The 18,177-nt window shown below is 47.5% G+C and overlaps 2 protein-coding genes across 2 annotated transcripts; one reads left to right on the plus strand and one right to left on the minus strand.

Annotated features, from left to right (window-relative positions):
• Nucleotides 1–47: 47 nt before the first annotated feature.
• On the plus strand, nucleotides 48–4,678 carry LOC104511209 (derlin-2-like; the record flags this gene model as incomplete). The annotated part of the gene is made up of 6 exons (XM_010153723.1): nucleotides 48–113; nucleotides 735–808; nucleotides 1,313–1,406; nucleotides 2,837–3,032; nucleotides 3,424–3,514; nucleotides 4,059–4,678. Coding segments are annotated over 6 exons (636 nt in total), but the record flags the coding sequence as incomplete, so codon positions are not given.
• A 2,474-nt stretch (nucleotides 4,679–7,152) lies between these two features.
• Nucleotides 7,153–17,848, minus strand: SMARCB1 (SWI/SNF related, matrix associated, actin dependent regulator of chromatin, subfamily b, member 1). Its single transcript, XM_010153722.1, has 9 exons — nucleotides 17,741–17,848; nucleotides 17,040–17,069; nucleotides 15,652–15,781; nucleotides 14,915–15,052; nucleotides 14,139–14,266; nucleotides 13,403–13,569; nucleotides 12,774–12,964; nucleotides 8,405–8,536; nucleotides 7,153–7,520 (listed from the first exon to the last, which is right to left on the minus strand). Exons 1-9 carry the CDS (start codon nucleotides 17,832–17,834, stop codon nucleotides 7,481–7,483), a joined length of 1,050 nt encoding a protein of 349 aa, XP_010152024.1. The 5' UTR covers nucleotides 17,835–17,848; the 3' UTR covers nucleotides 7,153–7,480.
• Between the last annotated feature and the right edge of the window lie 329 nt (nucleotides 17,849–18,177).

The raw sequence follows: 18,177 nt of genomic DNA on the forward strand, positions 1-18,177 counted from the left end.
GTGGGTGCCCAGCAGCAGGTGGCAGCTGCTCTACCTGTCTCTCACAGCAGCTGGAGTTCATCACCCCCTTCCAGCTCTACTTCAACCCCGACCTCATCTTCAGGAAGTTCCAGGTGAGGCCTTGCCCGGGCTTTGGGGCTCCTTTTGCCCCTTCCCATTGAGAGGTGGGTGGGACAGGCTGGGTCCTGGGTGTCCAGCTTCCCAGGGTGGTCAAGGAGTGCTGTATGATCCCAGAGGGCTTTTTTTCCTACTACTACAAACTTCTCTGATGGGCAGGAGCTGGGTTGCCAACATAACATGCCCTCTTGTCACAGACACCTTGATGGAAATAACTTCTTCCAGCCTTTCCCAGCAACACACCATCCTGGCAATTTTTTTTTTTCTTTTCTCAAAACCTGCCTTTTCCTTTTCTGTGACACTGAAATGTTTGGCTGGGTGGGGAAGGCTTTACTGTAGAGAGGCACAAGCAATTTACTTTGGCTTCGGGTGATGAATTGTGGCTGTTTGTCCCTTCTAGAAATGTAGAGAAATCTTCTTTCCCAGACCTGGAGGAGCAAGATAGTCTGTGGGCAATGGAGGGAGTCCCCCATGAAGGTGGTGCAGCTGTCTGTGGTAGTTCTGAGAGGAGGGGTGCATGACTGGACTTCCCCAGTGGATAGGGTGATGTTACATGTGATGGGGAGAGACACCCATCTGTCCACCTCCTTTTCTCTCTCCTCTCTCTTCTCTTTCAGATATGGAGGCTGATCACCAACTTCCTCTTTTTTGGGCCCCTGGGATTCAGTTTCTTTTTCAACATGATATTTCTGTATCCTTTGGTCTCAGTGAAGCTCTCAGCTCCCTTCTTAGCTTAGATGTGATTCCCCCTGTACATCTGCCTTCCCAGGCTGACTTGGCTTGACAGCAGTCTAGGGCTGTGAATTCTTCCCTTGGCTCTTTTGGGCTGAATTGAGGCCATTCCCCTGCCAACTGTGGCCACCTCCTGCACCTCCACCTCTGCTTGCTGCAGGGCAGCCCCTGCCAAAAGGCTGAAGAAGCTGGCAGTGCTGCTGTGGCTCGCACTGGAAAGCAGTGTCCGTTCCTGGGGTGAGCTCTGGCTGGAGCACAGCACATGCTGCTTTTTCCCTGGGGTCAGTGGTATGAGGTGAAGTTTGCACTGTTCTGCTCTGGGGCTTGGCAACCTGGCTGACAGCTTCCTGGGATGAAACGGCTTGCAGCTGACTTACTCCCCATAAAATCGTGCTGTGGGGACACAGAATGGCCAGCTGTTCATTTCCTATACTGCAACCCCTCCCTTCTCTCCTGCTCTCAGGTACAGGTACTGCCGCATGCTAGAAGAAGGCTCCTTCCGTGGAAGGACGGCTGACTTTGTCTTCATGTTCCTTTTTGGAGGGTTTCTCATGACAGTATCCTTTTGAGTTGTTTGAGGTTTTCTGGTGTCTTCTGCGATGCTGTGGATAGCATGGGACTTGTCAGCTAGCTCGCTGTGTTGTCTGGTCAGTAGCAGGTACCAGCCTGCTGATCAGGATAGCTCACTTGTCAACCTTCTTGGTGCCATAGGGTAGAGGTCTCTGTGTCTCAGGCCTGCCAAGTTCACACCCTGAGGCTTTGGAGAGTTCTACTGAGCCTGTGGTGGAGGAGCAACTTCTGGCTGCATGGCCAGCTTGTGCTCCTCATCTTGCCCAACCCTTATCTCCTGGCCTGCGCCTCACCCAGCATGCTTAGAGCAGAAGAAAAATACAGGAAAAGCTGCCTGTGCTTGTGTTGGAGCCTGCAAAAGTGCTGATGCACCTGGCAAGGGGATGAGCAGCCTGATCCCAGGAGGGAATATGTGGCAGTGTGTTTGAGAAGCTCAGCCTGAAAGGAAGTCCTCTGTTACGCTCCAAGAAAGTGTCCAGCTGTGGCAAGGCTGAGCTCTGCTGGGTGGAGCATGCTGCAGTGCTGCCATGATGGACATGAGGCCGGCTCACAAAACCAAGCTGCAGCTGACGGGAAGAACACTGGGCCATAAGGATGAAGAGTGGGGTGCCCAGACACTGTGCCACCAGCATGTCAGGTGGCGTGACCCAGCACTCTGTCCTTGCAGCCTGTGTAGGGCTGGAGATACTGCCGCACATCTTAAGTTCTTTAATTGTAGGACAAAATAGCCTGATGGGGAGAAGTACCTCCCTCGCAAGCATAAAATCTTTTCTGAATGTCTTGCTGCTGTCTTGTGCAGGTGGCTCAGAGCACTGCTCTCCCACAGAGCTCTGCATGAAGCACTGTGAATTCTCATGGCTGTTGGCCACATCTGGGATTTTGGCTAGTCAGTGTCCAGGTGCCTGCAGCAGCCACGCGCTTGGCCGTAGGTGGATTTGGAGTCCAACCACAAGAAGGAAGGGCAAGGGAACTGGCTGTCTCTGTATGCTCTGGAGAAGAGGGATGTGAATTTCAAGAGCCATCTCACTGCTGAAATTCTTCTGTAGAAGGCAGATACTGGATGTGAGTTAGTTGTTAATATGTGCCACGTGTCCCAAGTGCTGTAAGAATGTGAAGACACTTCGTAGAGGTGGCTATATGAACTCCCTGGTCTCTGGTATTTGTACAGAGTAGCTAAAGGAGTGAACAGTCTGTGTGTGCCACTCCAGAGGGTCTTGTTCTGGAGGGAGGGAAACATGGGCTGGGGGGCTGTTGGTATATCTCAGCCACCCCAGGAAAGCTCTGGTGGCATGGGCAATGTCTTGCATGCTGTGATCACTTGCCTGTAGTTCTGTGTTTCCCACTCACAAGGCACCCTGTGCTGCTTGGAGGTGGTGCACAGGTTGGGTAGGTTTTTCCTTGACTCGGTAGTTCCTAGCTATTTGGACTCTTTGCTAGCCTGTTTTTCCTGGGCCAAGCTTTCACCATCATGCTGGTGTACGTGTGGAGTCGCAGGAACCCATATATCCGCATGAACTTCTTTGGGCTTCTTAACTTCCAGGCCCCTTTCTTGCCTTGGGTCCTGATGGGATTCTCTCTGCTCCTGGGCAACTCCATCATCATCGACTTACTGGGTAAGTCAGAGCTGGGGCGGGTACTGGGAACAAGGGCACTCTGCAGCCACAGTGTGTTTTGGGCGCAGATACTACTGGTGCAATAGCACTGTCTTTTGGTTTTATCTCGCTTAAGATGGTGAGTTTCCAGAAGTGAGCTGGCCCAGGCTGCTGGGCCTTAGAGTTGGGTATGGTGAGCTGTGCCTGGTGCTGCCTTCAGGTTGACGGGGTCCCTGCCTGCTTGTGTGCCTGTCGCAGCAAACAGCCTGGCCCTCTGGCACTGGAGCACTGGTGGCTCTGGTGGAACCTGGGGTGAGGGATTCTTGGAGCTTCATCCTGATTAAGCTTGAGCAGCTCTGGTTCAGCTGGCAGGAGTTGCAGCTGGGACTGATGTTGGTGACTCTCTCCCCAGGCATTGCAGTGGGTCACATCTATTATTTCTTGGAAGATGTTTTCCCCAACCAGCCTGGAGGAAAGAAGTTGCTGTTAACCCCTGGCTTCCTGTAAGTAAAGCTGATTCTCTCTGGGCTTTGTTGTGTTGCTTCCCAAGCTGGGTCACCTTCAGAGCAAACTGTGGGGTGACCATAGGATGCAACTGCATGCTGATAGCACCTCAGCTCAACAGTTAGGCCTCTGCTGCAGAAGGCACTGGCAGTTTGCACATTATATACTTAGGTACACAGTCTGTAAAGCTGTTGCTGGTTACCTTAAGATTTGTTAGTTGAACTGTAGTGTTCTTACTGCCTGTGGAAATGCTAGACACAAGTAGGATTTTTTTATGATGCACGTCTGTAGCTAAGGAAGCAGAATATGTTCTGCTTCATTTTGAGGATCAAAGCTGATGTAGAGATGAAGGAAGCAGGTGCTGTCATCTTTCTGTAGTGAGCTGAGCAAAAGAACAGTTAGTGGTGGTGCAGTAGCAGGGGACTGTGGCGTACGGCCAAGCCTTGTGAATGGCTAGGATGTTCCTTAGGAGGGCTGGGGGGTTTGTCCTCAGCTCGCTTTCCTAACCTGCCTGCTTGGTGGGATGGGCATGTCCCTTGGCAGGAAGATGGTATTTGACACACCTGAAGAGGATCCCAACTATAACCCTCTCCCTGAGGATCGTCCAGAAAACCAGCCTAGAGACCAAGACCAGAACCAGCAGCAGCATCCACAGTAACACAGTGGACTTATCAGTGTGGATTCCTCTCTTCCGACTGGAGTTGCGCTGTGGCCCAGAGATCCTACTGGAATAACACCAATTGCCATTCCAATGTGTAACGTTTCTCTGTTTATATGGGTAACCCGTCTTCTTGTACCGAGCGGTTCCACGGAACTTTTCATCTAAGAACTGCTGAACGCTTACGGAGGTGTTAGGGATGGGGCTGGAAGTTGTGATGGCTCCTTAGTTACCCAGTGGGGAGTATCAGGTGGGGTGTTAAACCAGTTACTGCTGTTGCTGTTAATGACTTGCTGTGTGCCAGGTCACTCTTGCCCTCTGTACAGACTAATGCTCCTGGCTCTCACTGTTGTGAGACAGACCTCTTAGTGGGCTTTCAGTGAAGTAATAACTCCCAGCTCTACCATGGTAGAACACAGCTCAGCCTCTTCCTTTCTTGAGTCCCCCACTCCTTTTTTTGGTGGTTGTTTCCACAGAGTCTTTACATTAAAGTCTGTATTTTTCAGTTGTGTGTCCATTTCTGCCAGGGCCAGAAGCAGTGATTCATTAGTACTCATCAGGACTTGGCTCTGAACTGCCAGGCTGCTTGCTCAGGCTTTTCTTGGTGTTCAGGCTAGCTGGAAGATGTTCTTCCCCTCTTCAGTCAGCAGGACTGCAGAGCATGAGAAGGTGGGGTGTGGGTCTAGGTGGAGAAAGGGATGTCTGGGAAAGGACAGGGAACAGAGCTGGACACTTGATCCATGCAATGACTGGAAGTAGCACTTGACACTAGTAATAAAGGCTGTCTGCACATGCAGTGCAATTCCACTCTTGTTGAATTGTTTAGTTCTGAAACGTAAACATCTGAGTTTTAGGGGAAAACTAAACAAGCTGCTCCCTACCATGAACAGCTGTACAAAATAACTGATCATTCTTGTGAATGCACTACACACGTGTGTTTGTAGCAGACTGCAAAGCCTTTGGAGTAAATCTGCAAACACGGTAGCTTAGGATAGCTCACTTGTCAACTGCTGTCTGCTCAGCTAGATGGGCTTGCAAACCACCACTAAGAGAAATATGAGTAATGCGCATCCAGTTAAGAATGATCCCACAGACCCCTGGGCTCCCACCTCCTCTGTGGGCTTCCCACAAAAACACTTTTAATGAAAAACCAGATTTCACTTGAAAATGCTATTTTGCTGCACTTATATTTCCCTCTAGGAAGTGGCTAAAGAACTGTGCAGATGGTAGCCTTGTTCTAGGAGACACAGCAGTACTAAGGGCTGAGCAGCCTCAGACTCAACAGGCCTTTGCTGTGCGCTTTGCTCGTGACCTAGTAATGCTTAGCTGGTGTTTCAGTCCCTCAGAGGAGTCTGTCTTTGAAGTCTGTAGACATTCTGTCTTAAATTGCTTCTGAGATGGGACTTTGAAATGCAAAAGCTGGGTTATGCTTTTAGCTAGAGTACTAGATTAACCTCAGGAGTTGTGATTATAGAGCAAGAAAAGTGCTCCCAGCTTTCCCTCGTAGTCCCAATACATAGAGAAAGCTGGTTGAAGTTCTCATCTTTCTGGGACTTGGCCCCTGGCTGCTTGGAGGGACAATTCTTACAGCCTCTCTGGGGCCTGAGAAGCAGAGGGAGGTATCTGTAAACCCACTACAGAAGCTGCAGTCCTTGTGTGTCCATATCTTGCTGTGAACTTGGCTAACAAGCTTCACAGCAATTCAGACATCACACCACAGATGCCAGTTTAAGGCTACAGCAGTTTCATGCTTGTTCTGATCAAATGAGAAGAGAAATGTTGAAATGAGAAGTTGAAATGAGAAGAGGCTGAAGTGTTCTCAGGGAAGAGTTGGGATTTTTATGTCCATGAGGCAAAATACATGTTCTGCATGGGAGGCCAAGGAGTCCCAGGTTTTGTCTTACTTGCTGAAATTACCTTTCAACCTCTCTAATAAGGAATAATAGAGTACCACCAGGATAAGACTGCAGGAGTATTATTGCTGAATTGCAAGTATTTGGTTTCTGCAGACTAACATCTGGAAAAAGTTCCCTGTCACCCAGGAATCATAACTGGCTCTGCGGTTACTCAAGTCTAAACATGATAAATTAAGGCCAGAAAACTTGGGGTTTGGTGGGCTTTTTTTTTGACTGTGCCAGGAGTGTGGGTGGATCAGCAAGGACTGTAAAACCTACTGGTTTTATCATAAAAACCTGAACCTAGCTGTCAGGCTGCCAGCAAAATCTGCCCTGCTTGCAACACTCATCAGTTCTGGCAGTGAGTGGTAGGAGCTTTATCAAAGAGCTGGTGTACCTCAACAGCAAGGCAGATTCTAATTGGGTTTTTTTAAGCAAGCTTTACTTTTTTTAATCTCACTTCAATGGGTTTTGTGTTTTTAAGCATCCAGGGGAAGGACAGGTTGCATCTAGGGTTACAAAATCCTGCCACTGCAGTGCCATGCATGTTTAAGACACTCATTTTGCTTGGGGTGCGCTGGCAGCTACATGGGCTGACGATGCCCACAGCAAAGGCACACACTGAACAGCAGCTGCAGTCTTGGTGACTGTAGGCTTCGCCTTTTGTACCAGTTCAGAGACTTTGTTCTCTAGGTGCGTTCTTCACAGAAAAAGGGGCTCAGAACGCACTAGGCTGACATCGACAGAAGCGTATGCTAGGTTTGTGACTTGTTCTACCCTCATTGCGTACCTTGCTGGGTTCATTACACACTGCACCAGGTGTGGTAACAGACTCCCCTTTAGGCAGTTGTCTGCTTCTTCTAGTTTTAAGTCTCATTCTTGCCTTCTTCAGCAAAAAGTTTCAGGCTCCTTCATCTGTTGAAGTAAAGCACTCTGTTCCCAGCATGCTTCAGGAAAACTGAATGCATGCGAGTGCTCAGCATTATACCCAAAAGCATTAATTAATATTAGGCCCCAGGACTGCTCAGTTACCAGAACAACACAAAACATGGTGAGATTCACTATTCATTCGCACTTACTGACCTTGTATGCATTCCTTTTATTTAAAAAGTTGTCCTAATAGTGCATGTTGCACCTATACAAAAGAATCTTTACACTGTCCACACAAAGGTATACAAGGGCTCCAACAGCTGCCACGGGTCTCAGCTAGATCTCGTGCTAACGCAGCCTTCTTGGTACGTGGCATTTAGGTGGAGGGGGTGGGGGCAGAAGTCAGCAGTACTGGGAACTCTTGGCAAGTGGAATGTGTGTCCCCTTCAGGGACAGAAAGACCCCTGCCAATCCTAGATCCATTTGGGGAGAGGACTAGGGATAAAGTCTGTAGGAAGAGCACCAGTGTCACAACAGGAAGGTTACCAGGCTGGAGCAGTATTGGCCAAACGTCTCATGCGCCTAGGAGAGAGAGAAAAAGGTACAGTAAGTGCTGTGTTACAGTCACGTGATGTCTTGCTAAACCCAACATTTTGGGGAGGCTGGCACAGCTTTGTGAACTCTGTAGACAGGTTTATTGCCTAAACAGGCTTCCTTGGTCACCCAAGAGTTGGACTGAACTGATCACTACTGAAAACTATTCAGGCAGCCATAGCTGAGAAGCAAAATAATTATGAAACTGTTAATCAGCAGTGGAAAAAAAATACTGGCAAAGAGCTGACCCAGCATTTTTTCTGTTCCCACACGTTATCTTTTGGAGAGACTCTAGCAGTTCATTTCTATCTGCCAGGAGCAATTTCACCAAGCAGGAGCAAGTGCTCTTGCCTCTCGTCAAACACTGCTCAGCGTGTCTCTCTGGTGGGCAGAGCTCCTCCAGGTATCACAGCAATGCTCCTGTGCTGGCAGGCAGGTCAGCACCAGTCAGGCTGGAGCTGTGAGCTTGCCCGTTCCTACACCAAACGGCAAGTTATGCTACATAAAAGGAAGTCTTGTGGCAGGATTCTAAGTAGTGTGACAGTGTTCGAAATGCCAGTATTTCTGATGAATGCCTTCCTACAAGAACAAAGCCCCCTGCGCAAGCAGAGAGCCCAGGGAAAAGAAGAAAAAAAGGAAACTGCTTCATGCAGGAGATGGTTAAAATAGAGATTGAAATGTTTGTGATATTTATGTGAGCAAGGTGATAACAGTTTAATATCCTGAAGCTAAAGGGATATGAGTTTGTGCTGTGGTGTGGAAGTCTGAAATCCTGCCAGCTGGCTCTCAGTAGAGAAAGAAAAACATCAAAGCTTTAAAATTCTGTCGTAGAGACAGGCCAGGAGGAAAACTGTCTGAATGAGTGGCGGCACCTTGTGTTTCTGTCCTGGTCCCTGATCTTCTTCTCCATCTCGGCATCTGTGAGGGTTTCCAGAAGAGGGCACCACTGGTCAGCATCCCCCGTGTTGCGAATAGCAATTTCCACAGTGGGCAGAGGGTTCTCGCTGCATAGCAGGGCAGAAGGCAACAAAGCAACATCCATCAGTAGTCCCAGAGCACTCCTCTGGGTTACCAGCCCAGATGCAAGACACAAAGACAACAGAGCATCATTTACAGTGTTTCAGGCTTAAGCATTCATTCTTAGCCCCCCGTAGTATGGTCTAGTTCCCAGAAGTACAATCGGGCTGATGGCTGCGATCTGGTGGAGCCTGAAGCTTCTCAAGACCAACCTCGACCATCTCCTTTCACCACTGGAGAGGTTTGTCAAAGGACCCGTGGCTGCCCCAGCTTGGTGGCCACAGCTTGCTGCCACAGCGGCCGTGGCCTGACTGGCTGACAGCATTCAAACCCAGTAAGCACAGGCAAAATCCATACCTGTTTATTAGTGCTGGGAGCAGCCGCTGGGCAGGGACTGTTGACAGGGCTCTTGCTAGTTTTGCCATTCTGCAGCGCTGACTTCCCAGCTGTATTCTGCCTAGTACACCTCTGACAGTTCCTCCCTGGCAAAAGTCTGGCTTTCTGCAGCTTGGTAGTGGAACAAGCATTGTTCTCCCAGTTGCCATGGAAAGGGTAGTCTTTTACGACCTGCTGTTGCAGCCAGAGGCTGTGGCTACTCCCCGCACAAACGATGGAACACCAGGCTCTGTCCCAGATCACAAGACTTGCTCCTCAAGGCATCTGTCTGCCCTCACCAGCTGTATTATCACATGCACAAAAATATTTACTGCTTCACTAGCCACTCTTCTGTAAAAGTCAACAGGAACTGACCAGGAGTAGCTTCTCAAATACTGACAGTGGAGCTGGAAGCCCAGCATAAATAGAGAGGAGCCTCAGAATGTAAATGTCTGCTTTGAATCCTAGGAAGCAGGTCAGGCTGAGCTGCCCAAAGGATGTGTGAGAGGAGCCCTGCAGGTGTGCACACACATCTGGACTCTCCCCAGCGACATGCCTCTGTACAGGATTTCAGCACTCACAGCAGCCCTCTCATTCTCCCAGGAAGGATCTCAAATGCTAATTGCCATGGGAACAGACAATGTCTGCATCAAAGCTATTATCTAGAATAAGAAGTCTTCAAAGCAATGCTACAATGAAAAATTAATCCAGAGCCTTTGGTACCTGATCCTGGGAGGAAGCTTCAGTCAAACCTACTCCCAGTGTTGCTGACGTCCACTAAGCAAGACTCCATCCCAGGAATTCCACCTTAGCCCCAGATTGCTACACATTCCAGACTAAACCATTTACTGTGCCCAGCACTGAGCACCCACTAGAATTAAAGGGGGTTGGAAAGCCAGCCTCATGAGCATCGCTTACTTGCAAGCCAAGTCTGATACCACGCTTCTGTAGCACAGACCCAAAGATAAACTGAAAAAATCCTCCCTCATCTCCCAAAGACAGACAGACGGCTCCCCTTCCCTGTTGTTTTTTGATCAAGATGACAGTGGTGCTGGCAGAATGCCTGAAATGCACTGTCAGCTGCAGGATTCTCAGCAGAGCAAGACAGTCCCTCCACTAGGCTCCGAGCCTCTGGCAGTAGCGTCACAGGCATGCCAACAGGGCAGGGAAGTGTCCTGTGGAAAGGGTCACCCCTCAGGCTGGATTCCATGGGTGAGAATCTGCCATTGTGCAGGTCTCAAAGGCAAAACTCCGGCTGTGAAGTGCGTGTGCTGCACTAGAAGCACTCGGTTACCTGTCTGCAAAACTCTGCAGCACACCATTCACCTCAACATCCCCTAAGTATCAGTTACCTGTCTGCGTCCAGCTCTGCCCCCTCCCTTGGGCTTCCAGGCTCTCCTTGTTCTGCAGAGCAGGCCAGCTGAAAGGACTGCCCTGGCTTTCATCAACTGGAAGACAGCTTCACCTCTCCCCCTCATGATTACGAGGCACATGACTTCTCAACACCCCAGTCCCTCGAGATATTACGGTTCTTTTGATACATCTAAAGCAGACCCTTTCCTTACATTGGTGGAATGACTCTGGAGCAACCGCCGCTCCTGTGGTTTGGGAATTCAGGAACTAACCAACCACAGAACCTAAATATTATTAATCACTGTAAGGTTTCAAAAGGACTCCTTTGCTGGGGAAAAAAAAAAAGGGAAGAGGAGGGCATGTTTATACTGTGACATAAAACAAGGTTTAAATTAGGTGTTTTTTTCTTCTCTGAACAGCTTGTGTCACATACTTTGTTCTGTTGGGGTTCCCTGCCTAGTTTTTGATTCTCATAACAGTCTGAAAGCCTGAAATCTACCTGTCTGAACTACCCCTAAAAGGAAGCACGCTTCAGTAACTGTGGTCAGATACAAGTTTTTAGAGAGAACAGGGTGAAGTTGGCATTAATCTGATATATCTGAGAGCACCAGAGCAGCACTGACTAAAGCCTTGGTGCCTGCAAGTTACAAAGGCTGACAGGAAGCAAAGGCAAAAATTAATCCCCCTTGCGACAGTTAAAATGTACACAGCTTAATTTCTTAACTCAGGTACCTGAAACACATGGAGAAGCACTGAAAAGAGGGAGAACATTTAGCGTCCATGTTCAGAACCTGCCTCTGACACATCAAGTGACAAGAATTCGGACCAAATGTTGGGAGGCAGTATGCTAAGAACTTGTCAGAGTTAATTAACTGAGAAGGTACATAAATTTTAAGTAGAAAAAGTGGCTTCCTGCCCAGCACGCTGTGAGCAGGACCACCTCTCTACTTCAAGGAGGTTGTGAAGAACAAAGCCCAAACTTCTGGGAACGCTCAGGCAACAAGGAGTCCTACTAAACCTCCTGGAAATGAACTCACTCCCTGCCATAGGAGCCTAAAGCACAGACTAAAATTCTCCTTCACACTGGCTCCAAGGACAGGCTCATTTTCTGCTATTGCAGGCCACAGTGCAGACAGTGCCAGCTCAATCATGTCGTAGTTGTAACGCACCCCACAGTAAGGGAGGAGTAGCAGTACTACAGGTACCAGATTCCATCTACAGCCCTCTAAGTTCCCATCGTTTCTCAGGAATGCACACTCACTGCTCTGTTGCTATAGCTGCATGTGGTCCCATGCTGGATCTGCAGACACCAGTCAGCTGTCATGGATGGAAAGGTAGAAGTCACCTTCCCACCTCTGTGAGAAGGGACATCAATGGGATGGATACACACTCTTAACACTTTCACTGAAAGATTTTAATTCCTATGTGGTAAGGAGTCCCTTTCCGTTTTCTAATATCTGAGGACCATTTTAGAACCAAGTAGTTGTTGTGGAAGATGTTCATGATAAAAATAACCTGCAGAGGAAGCAGAGTGAGACCAGTGGAAGATCTGATCCAACTGATTCAAAGCAGAGCAATGCCTGTTTTCCACTAAAGGCTGACAAGACAGGAAACCTCCAGAGGAAGAAGCAGAGCTCACAGCAGCAGAAGCTGCCCCACAGCCTCCAGCTCCTCCATGTTTACTCCCACAACTCCTCATTGTCCTCTCCCTGAGATAGGGCAGGGCTGGGCACGCTTCCCTTCGCTGCCCAGGCAGGTCTTCCTGCTTCCCTGAAGTGACCTCTACAAAACTGATGTCAACAGTACCATTCCCTCATCTCTGCAAATACATCAGCTGCTGAACTCTCAAACTCCCTTGACTGTCACCATGACCTGAGGTCACAAAACCTCCCAGCACACATTAAGGGATACTTACAGCCTGCAGACTCAGCAACACGCTGAGGATAACATCAGTGCAGTAACCCCCCTCAGAACACTGCACGGCACAACTGGAAACGATTAGCGTTAGGAGACAAGTTACAAAGCTGACTAATCAAACCTGACAAGGCTGCATTCCAGCTGGGAGAAGGGCGTACCATCAAGCCAACTTTAACATCAGCCAGGGAAGACAGCTACAGTTCAAAACAACAAAGCCTGAGACAGTGCACAGCCCAGGTCAGGCAAAGCCAAGGAAACAGAAATGTCTCTGGGGCTCATCATCAGCATACGTTAGAAGAAGGTATTTTGTCACTGTTAATTATAACAGCCTTTTGTTCTGCAGCAAAAGCTGACATTTCATCAATATTTGGTCCTGGAATGTATTACACACAAAAGGAAAAAATACTGGAGTGCAAGGACAAGCAATCTTGCGGAGGACAGAATGGGTGCAAGTCTTAAGGACCAATTTCAAATGAAACTTTCTGCATCAGGTCAGCTGTTGTAAGATTCATTGATGCGAACACCCACGAAGTGCAAACACACCCCCACACCCGTAGCAGGCAGATGATAGTTCTGTACCTGAAGGCGTACGTCTTCTGATGCCAACTCAGCTGTCCCCGGATGCTGTAGGCAATAGTAGTGACAAACTCCCCACCCAGGCCAAGCTCTGAGCACAGCTTCAAGGCAAACTTCTCTGGAGAGTTCTCCTTCTCTGACATGTCCCATTCGAACTGGTCTACAAGGGAAATGTTCCCTACATGGATGTTTAGCTGGAGACAAGGGAAGAAACAGGTCATTAGTTTCCATTCTTGCAGTGCTTTGTCAAAGGTAATTTAACTAAGGAGTCAGAGGCTGGAGAAAGAAGCGGACACATAACTCATAGTTCACTGCATCTGCAGAGCTCCTTAACTGAATTCTTAATTCCAGTAGCATGAAGAGGACTCAGCTTTGCTCACCAAGGTTCAGTTCTTTCAAAAGCACTGCTTTCACTGAACTATCTGATCATCTCAGGGGCTGGCACACGACTGTTTAGTAACCTGCCACCTTGGTTCTGTTCTCAATACCAAGAACAAAATGCAGTCTGGACGCAGCACTGGAATTAAGAACTCCTTTTCTCCAAGGGAAGCCTCTGTACTCTTACTCCCCCATAAGCATAATCAGAGAAACCCAAATGGTCCAGCTCTCATTCTACTGCCTTTCTGTATTACCTTAATAATAACTCGCTGGTCTGACTGATCTTCTAGGATACTGTCAGTTGGGTACGACTCAATCTGTTGTCGGATGGCAGAGGCGATAGCAGGGACAAAGGTCAGAGGATTCAAATCCAGGTCATCGCAAAGAATCTCAGAGAACATCTCTGGGGTCATTAGCTTTTCTGGTACAGAACAAGAATGGAGAGACACTGTTAACTTTCTTAGGAATCAATGTCTGTCACTTACAGAATATACAAAATTAATCCCACAGTGTGTCAAAGGGAATCCCAAATGCATCATCCTTTGCTTTTAAAAGGGTGTTTTGTAGCAGGTTTGTAAGGACAGGCACAATGACACAGGGACTTACAGCCTTCTTTACTTGCTCCATGGTAACAACATAGCTATGGTCTGATCATCCACATACATACGTACAGAAGCCATACATGAACTGCTGCATTCAAGGTACCTCAGCTAACACAACAGTCTCAGACTGCTGAGCTTATGAACTGGGTCAGGAGAATATGCCAGTGAAACTCTCAGATTCCATGTGTCCAGGAATGACTGCAACCCACCGAAGTGGCAGAGCATTCACTAAGCAACATGAGAGCCGAGTAGTCTCCCAAGTGGGAGAGCTTAAAAGCTCTGTGTACGTAGGGCAAGGACGTGCACGCTCCTGCTTGTTCTCTTTTCATATTCAGTGACGGATAAAACTGTATCTCTCCAGCCTCAGGAAACTCTCCTTCCTACGTACCATTCATGTTCCACGTAAACGCATCTCTGAGCTTCTGCCCATCGATTTCCATATCAAGCCTGATTGGAACCAGAACCTCCGGCTGGGATGCGTTCTCATGGATCACTGCTGGGTCATGGTCATCAAAGCTAATGCAAAGAGCAACAACACGGTATAATGCAACTAGCACATGATACATGTGGCATCCATAGAGGGAAGGCAACGTTCGTTGGAAGCGATCCCCACACTCCAACTCCCCGATCACTCTTTAGGCAGACTCCTCAACGCAAGCTTACAGGGCTATGGCAACCATACCTTTTATTACATCTATCATAATACATTCCTGCAGATAAAACAAGTAAGCTTTCCAGGATTACATTTTATCTTGGTTTCCTCAACTTTTATAATGGAAAATAAGTGTCATGAGCCACAGCATTTTCCACTAAATAAATTCCATCAAAGTTACTGATGTCAGTGAGAGGAAGCTTGTCCTTCAGAGGGGGTTTTGTGGGCTCCTCAAATGACAACTGCTCAGCAAATCAGCAGAAAGTAGAAGGAAGTCCTCAGGAAAAGAATGAACCATTTTCCTGACAAAAGGAAATCCTCCTCTGTCCATGGCTGGCTGCTATAAGGAAGAGCCTCAAGACATACAGTTTAACTAAGAACCTCTAAATGAGCAACCTCTAGGTCTTCTGTCAGTTAGAGATGAATCACGTTACATTAGCTCATCAGCACTACCCTGGCAGTGTGTCATTTTGTAACTGTTTCCATTTTTCGGAAGCAGGAAGCTGTCTTACCATAGAGGGAATGTCCTCTTCTTATCCCTGCCCATGCGATTTCTGTTAATCGTTGTTGAGCACGGCACCGCATCCAGGTGGTGAGAGCTGTTGGGCAGGGTCGGCACCCACTGGTTGTTCCTCTTCGCCTTCTGCTCTCTGAAGGAGGAGAATGTATGTTAAACTTCAGACCCTGAGCACTACTGCTACTACTTAAGGAATGGTATAATTTTAAACTTTAAGTCCTATTATGAGTTCCTGCTATTTTATTCTGGAACCCTCAACAACATCGTTCCACGGAGAACTCATGTTCCACAGGAGCCTCTGGGAAACCCATTCTCCAGCTCACAATTATTCATTAGGTATGAATCCAGGTGCACTTATAAATACTAGGTTCATACTTGGATTTTCTGTCTATACTTCATAAAAGGACTGCTAAGACCTGCGAGGTCTCCAGAAGGCTGTACGTGCAGAGAGCCTGTTCTGCAAAACATCTGTTACAGCTGGAATGCAGTAATTGCAAAAAGAGCTGTATCATCAAACACTTATGTTTTTCTTCCTGTTGTATGTGGGCAGCAACCCAACCCTTACGCTCTGGAGATCTTCATCTGCCCAACACTGGAAACGACTGTCAGCACAGACTAGCCAGCACACCCTGCACAATGGCCTGGGTTTATGCAATTTCTTGCACTTCCTGCCCAAGCTGACATCTTCCAGGCAGCTCCATTCTCATCTTGGCCCTCACCGACGCTGGTTACCTGAGGTAGGTGGGAGGTTCTGTGCTGATAGACACTGCCTTATACTTCTCATCGTTTCCATCCAAGATCTCTTCCACTTCAGAGGCCTTTAAGAGCGTCACACTAGTGGCTAATGTTGTATAGCCATGATCTGTTACCAGGAAAGACGCCAATGATTAACATGGAAAAGTACTGCATAGCAATGTAGCATTAATAGGCTGCACAGTGAAACGCCCTCCCTGACGCTGCAGGAGGGACAAAACACCAAGAGGCACAAGTGTGCGCCCCAAAAGTCCTTTGGGCTCCATTTATCTTCCCCTAAACATTAAATTTTTGAGAGAGGCTTTGACATGGCGTTTTTCATGCGTGGGATAAACGGAGATGACAAAACTTTCTGCTGTCATTTCTGAGTTGCCAGCAGCCTCCGCTCTCCCTCACACACCAGGATGCTCTGCTGCTGGGGTAGATTACTTGCACTGGAGTGAACAGAAGTCAGGCACTAAAGAAATATAATCAGGATTTGACATCCATCTAAGTAGCAGGAATAAACGTGACTTCCTTGGGATCATGGGTGGAATATCTTTGTTAATCCATGGCAATCCCAACCCCAAAGCCTAGAAAAGAAACACAGTTCAAAAGACAAAAGCAGTATGACACCTTGGAATGGTTGCATAGTGACAGAGCCAAGATTTGCAAAAGGCATCAGTAGCTATTACACACATCTTTCATTTGCACTGAGAGTCACAATACAGGGAGGGTTAGAACTACACGAGCTTCCCTCAGGTACTACCACTGCATCAACTTCGTTCTTCCAGGGCGCAACATATTTATGGACTCTGCTGATTTCTGTTATGAAATTTATTTGAGATGGAAAGGAACGCTACAGAAACAAAATTTCAGAAAAAAAGTCCTTAAATCCTCATCATTATTAGATAAATTTTAAATCTAATGTGCTTTTACTTAAAGAGACAAAGAGAAAAACAATTCTTTCCTACCCTGAGTTGCCCTTTGCAAATCACATGGTTTAGCTACACACCTACACCTGCCAAAATGATGTAAAAATCTCTTCCACAGCTTTCTGGGAGGAAAAGCTCCAAAACCAATAAATCCTCAGTGGACTTAAAGGTTGAAAAAGAGGCAATGATCAGTACAAAAGCTGGTGAGACTTGAGAAAGGGGAAGAAACCTCAGGATAGCTCTTGCTGAATTACAGAGACCATCCGCATTTGAGAGCCCTGCAAGGTCCCAGAAAGAAGAGTTAAGCACGTGATCAGGGTGCACAATTAGGGCGACCACAGGGAGAGATCAGAGGAAGAGGATTAGACATTAATATATATTGTAATAGCACCAGAGGTCACAGAGGAGGTTCTTCCTCCAGTACAGCTAAGAATAACAGCAGATAAGACTTACATCTTCTGGGACTGTGAGACCGCTGATTTTCTGTTAAAAAAAAAAAAAAAAAAAAGAAAAGAAAGCAACAAGTCAGCAGGATACTCGGAAGAAGGAGACATAAGTCCAGAATCAACCATTTATTTTTATTACGCTTTAGTCTAAAGAGTGTACAAGTCATATTGCTAAGAAATGTAACTGCTCGTTATCAGTCTCCCACCAAAACTAATCACAAGACAGGCAGCCACATCCGTGGCAGTCACATCAGTAGCACCATAACGCAGCAAATTCTGGGAGACATAAACAGTCAGTCTCTGCAAGAAGCAAAGTTAAGCAAAGACACATATTTACCATGGGGCATCCTTGCACCATTCCTGCCTATTTGACAAAAGAGACAAAAATGCCCCTCTTTGTCTATGAAAGTCTCTTCTGGAACATGGTACTACTGACTCCGAGATGTGGCCTCTGCTCTGTGATGAATGCAGCCAACCTCAGGAAAGCCACGATGGATGTTTCGATCTCAGAACATTTTTGATCAGTTGATGTTTGTTGCCAGGCTGAGCCAGGAGCTACTAGTGCCACCACGGCACAGTGCTCCGTCACTGGGCAAGCTGAAGCGATTCACGCAGCCCTGAAGGCGTGCAAGCTTCTGAATCGCCAGACAGTTTTTCAAGGCAAAATTTCAGATAAGCATTACTGGGAACGCTTGCTCATCTTCTCACCATGCGAAGAGGCCACTATCTTCTTCCTCTCTTCCACTGTGGCTAGTCGCCTCCAGAGCGAGGGATACCTCTTGTACAGGGAACCCCGAAACATACGCAGGTAGTTCCCCACCTACAAGAAGAGAAGTGGAGACGTGGCCTGGTGTTCCATTTAACAGATGTTTAGCAGAAGATAATTCAGCTCTTTGTAATCGTAAGAGGAACCTCTTTAAGGGGTTTTTTGTTTGTTTTTCACGACAGAGTGACAGCACTGGGTTCCGCACCACATAACGTCGCAAGCTTTGCGGCGATACAGGAAACAGAACTTTTTATCAGCGTTTATTTCAGTAGCCCGGTAAGAACAAAAATCTCCCATCCATTGACAATAATCCATTTAACAGGACAAAACTCCATTAATTTTCATGTATTTTTCAACCTAACCTTTCTTTACTTCAATT

Source organism: Eurypyga helias, unplaced genomic scaffold (assembly GCF_000690775.1).
Source record: "Eurypyga helias isolate BGI_N326 unplaced genomic scaffold, ASM69077v1 scaffold36526, whole genome shotgun sequence".
Taxonomy (NCBI): Eukaryota; Metazoa; Chordata; class Aves; order Eurypygiformes; family Eurypygidae; genus Eurypyga; species Eurypyga helias.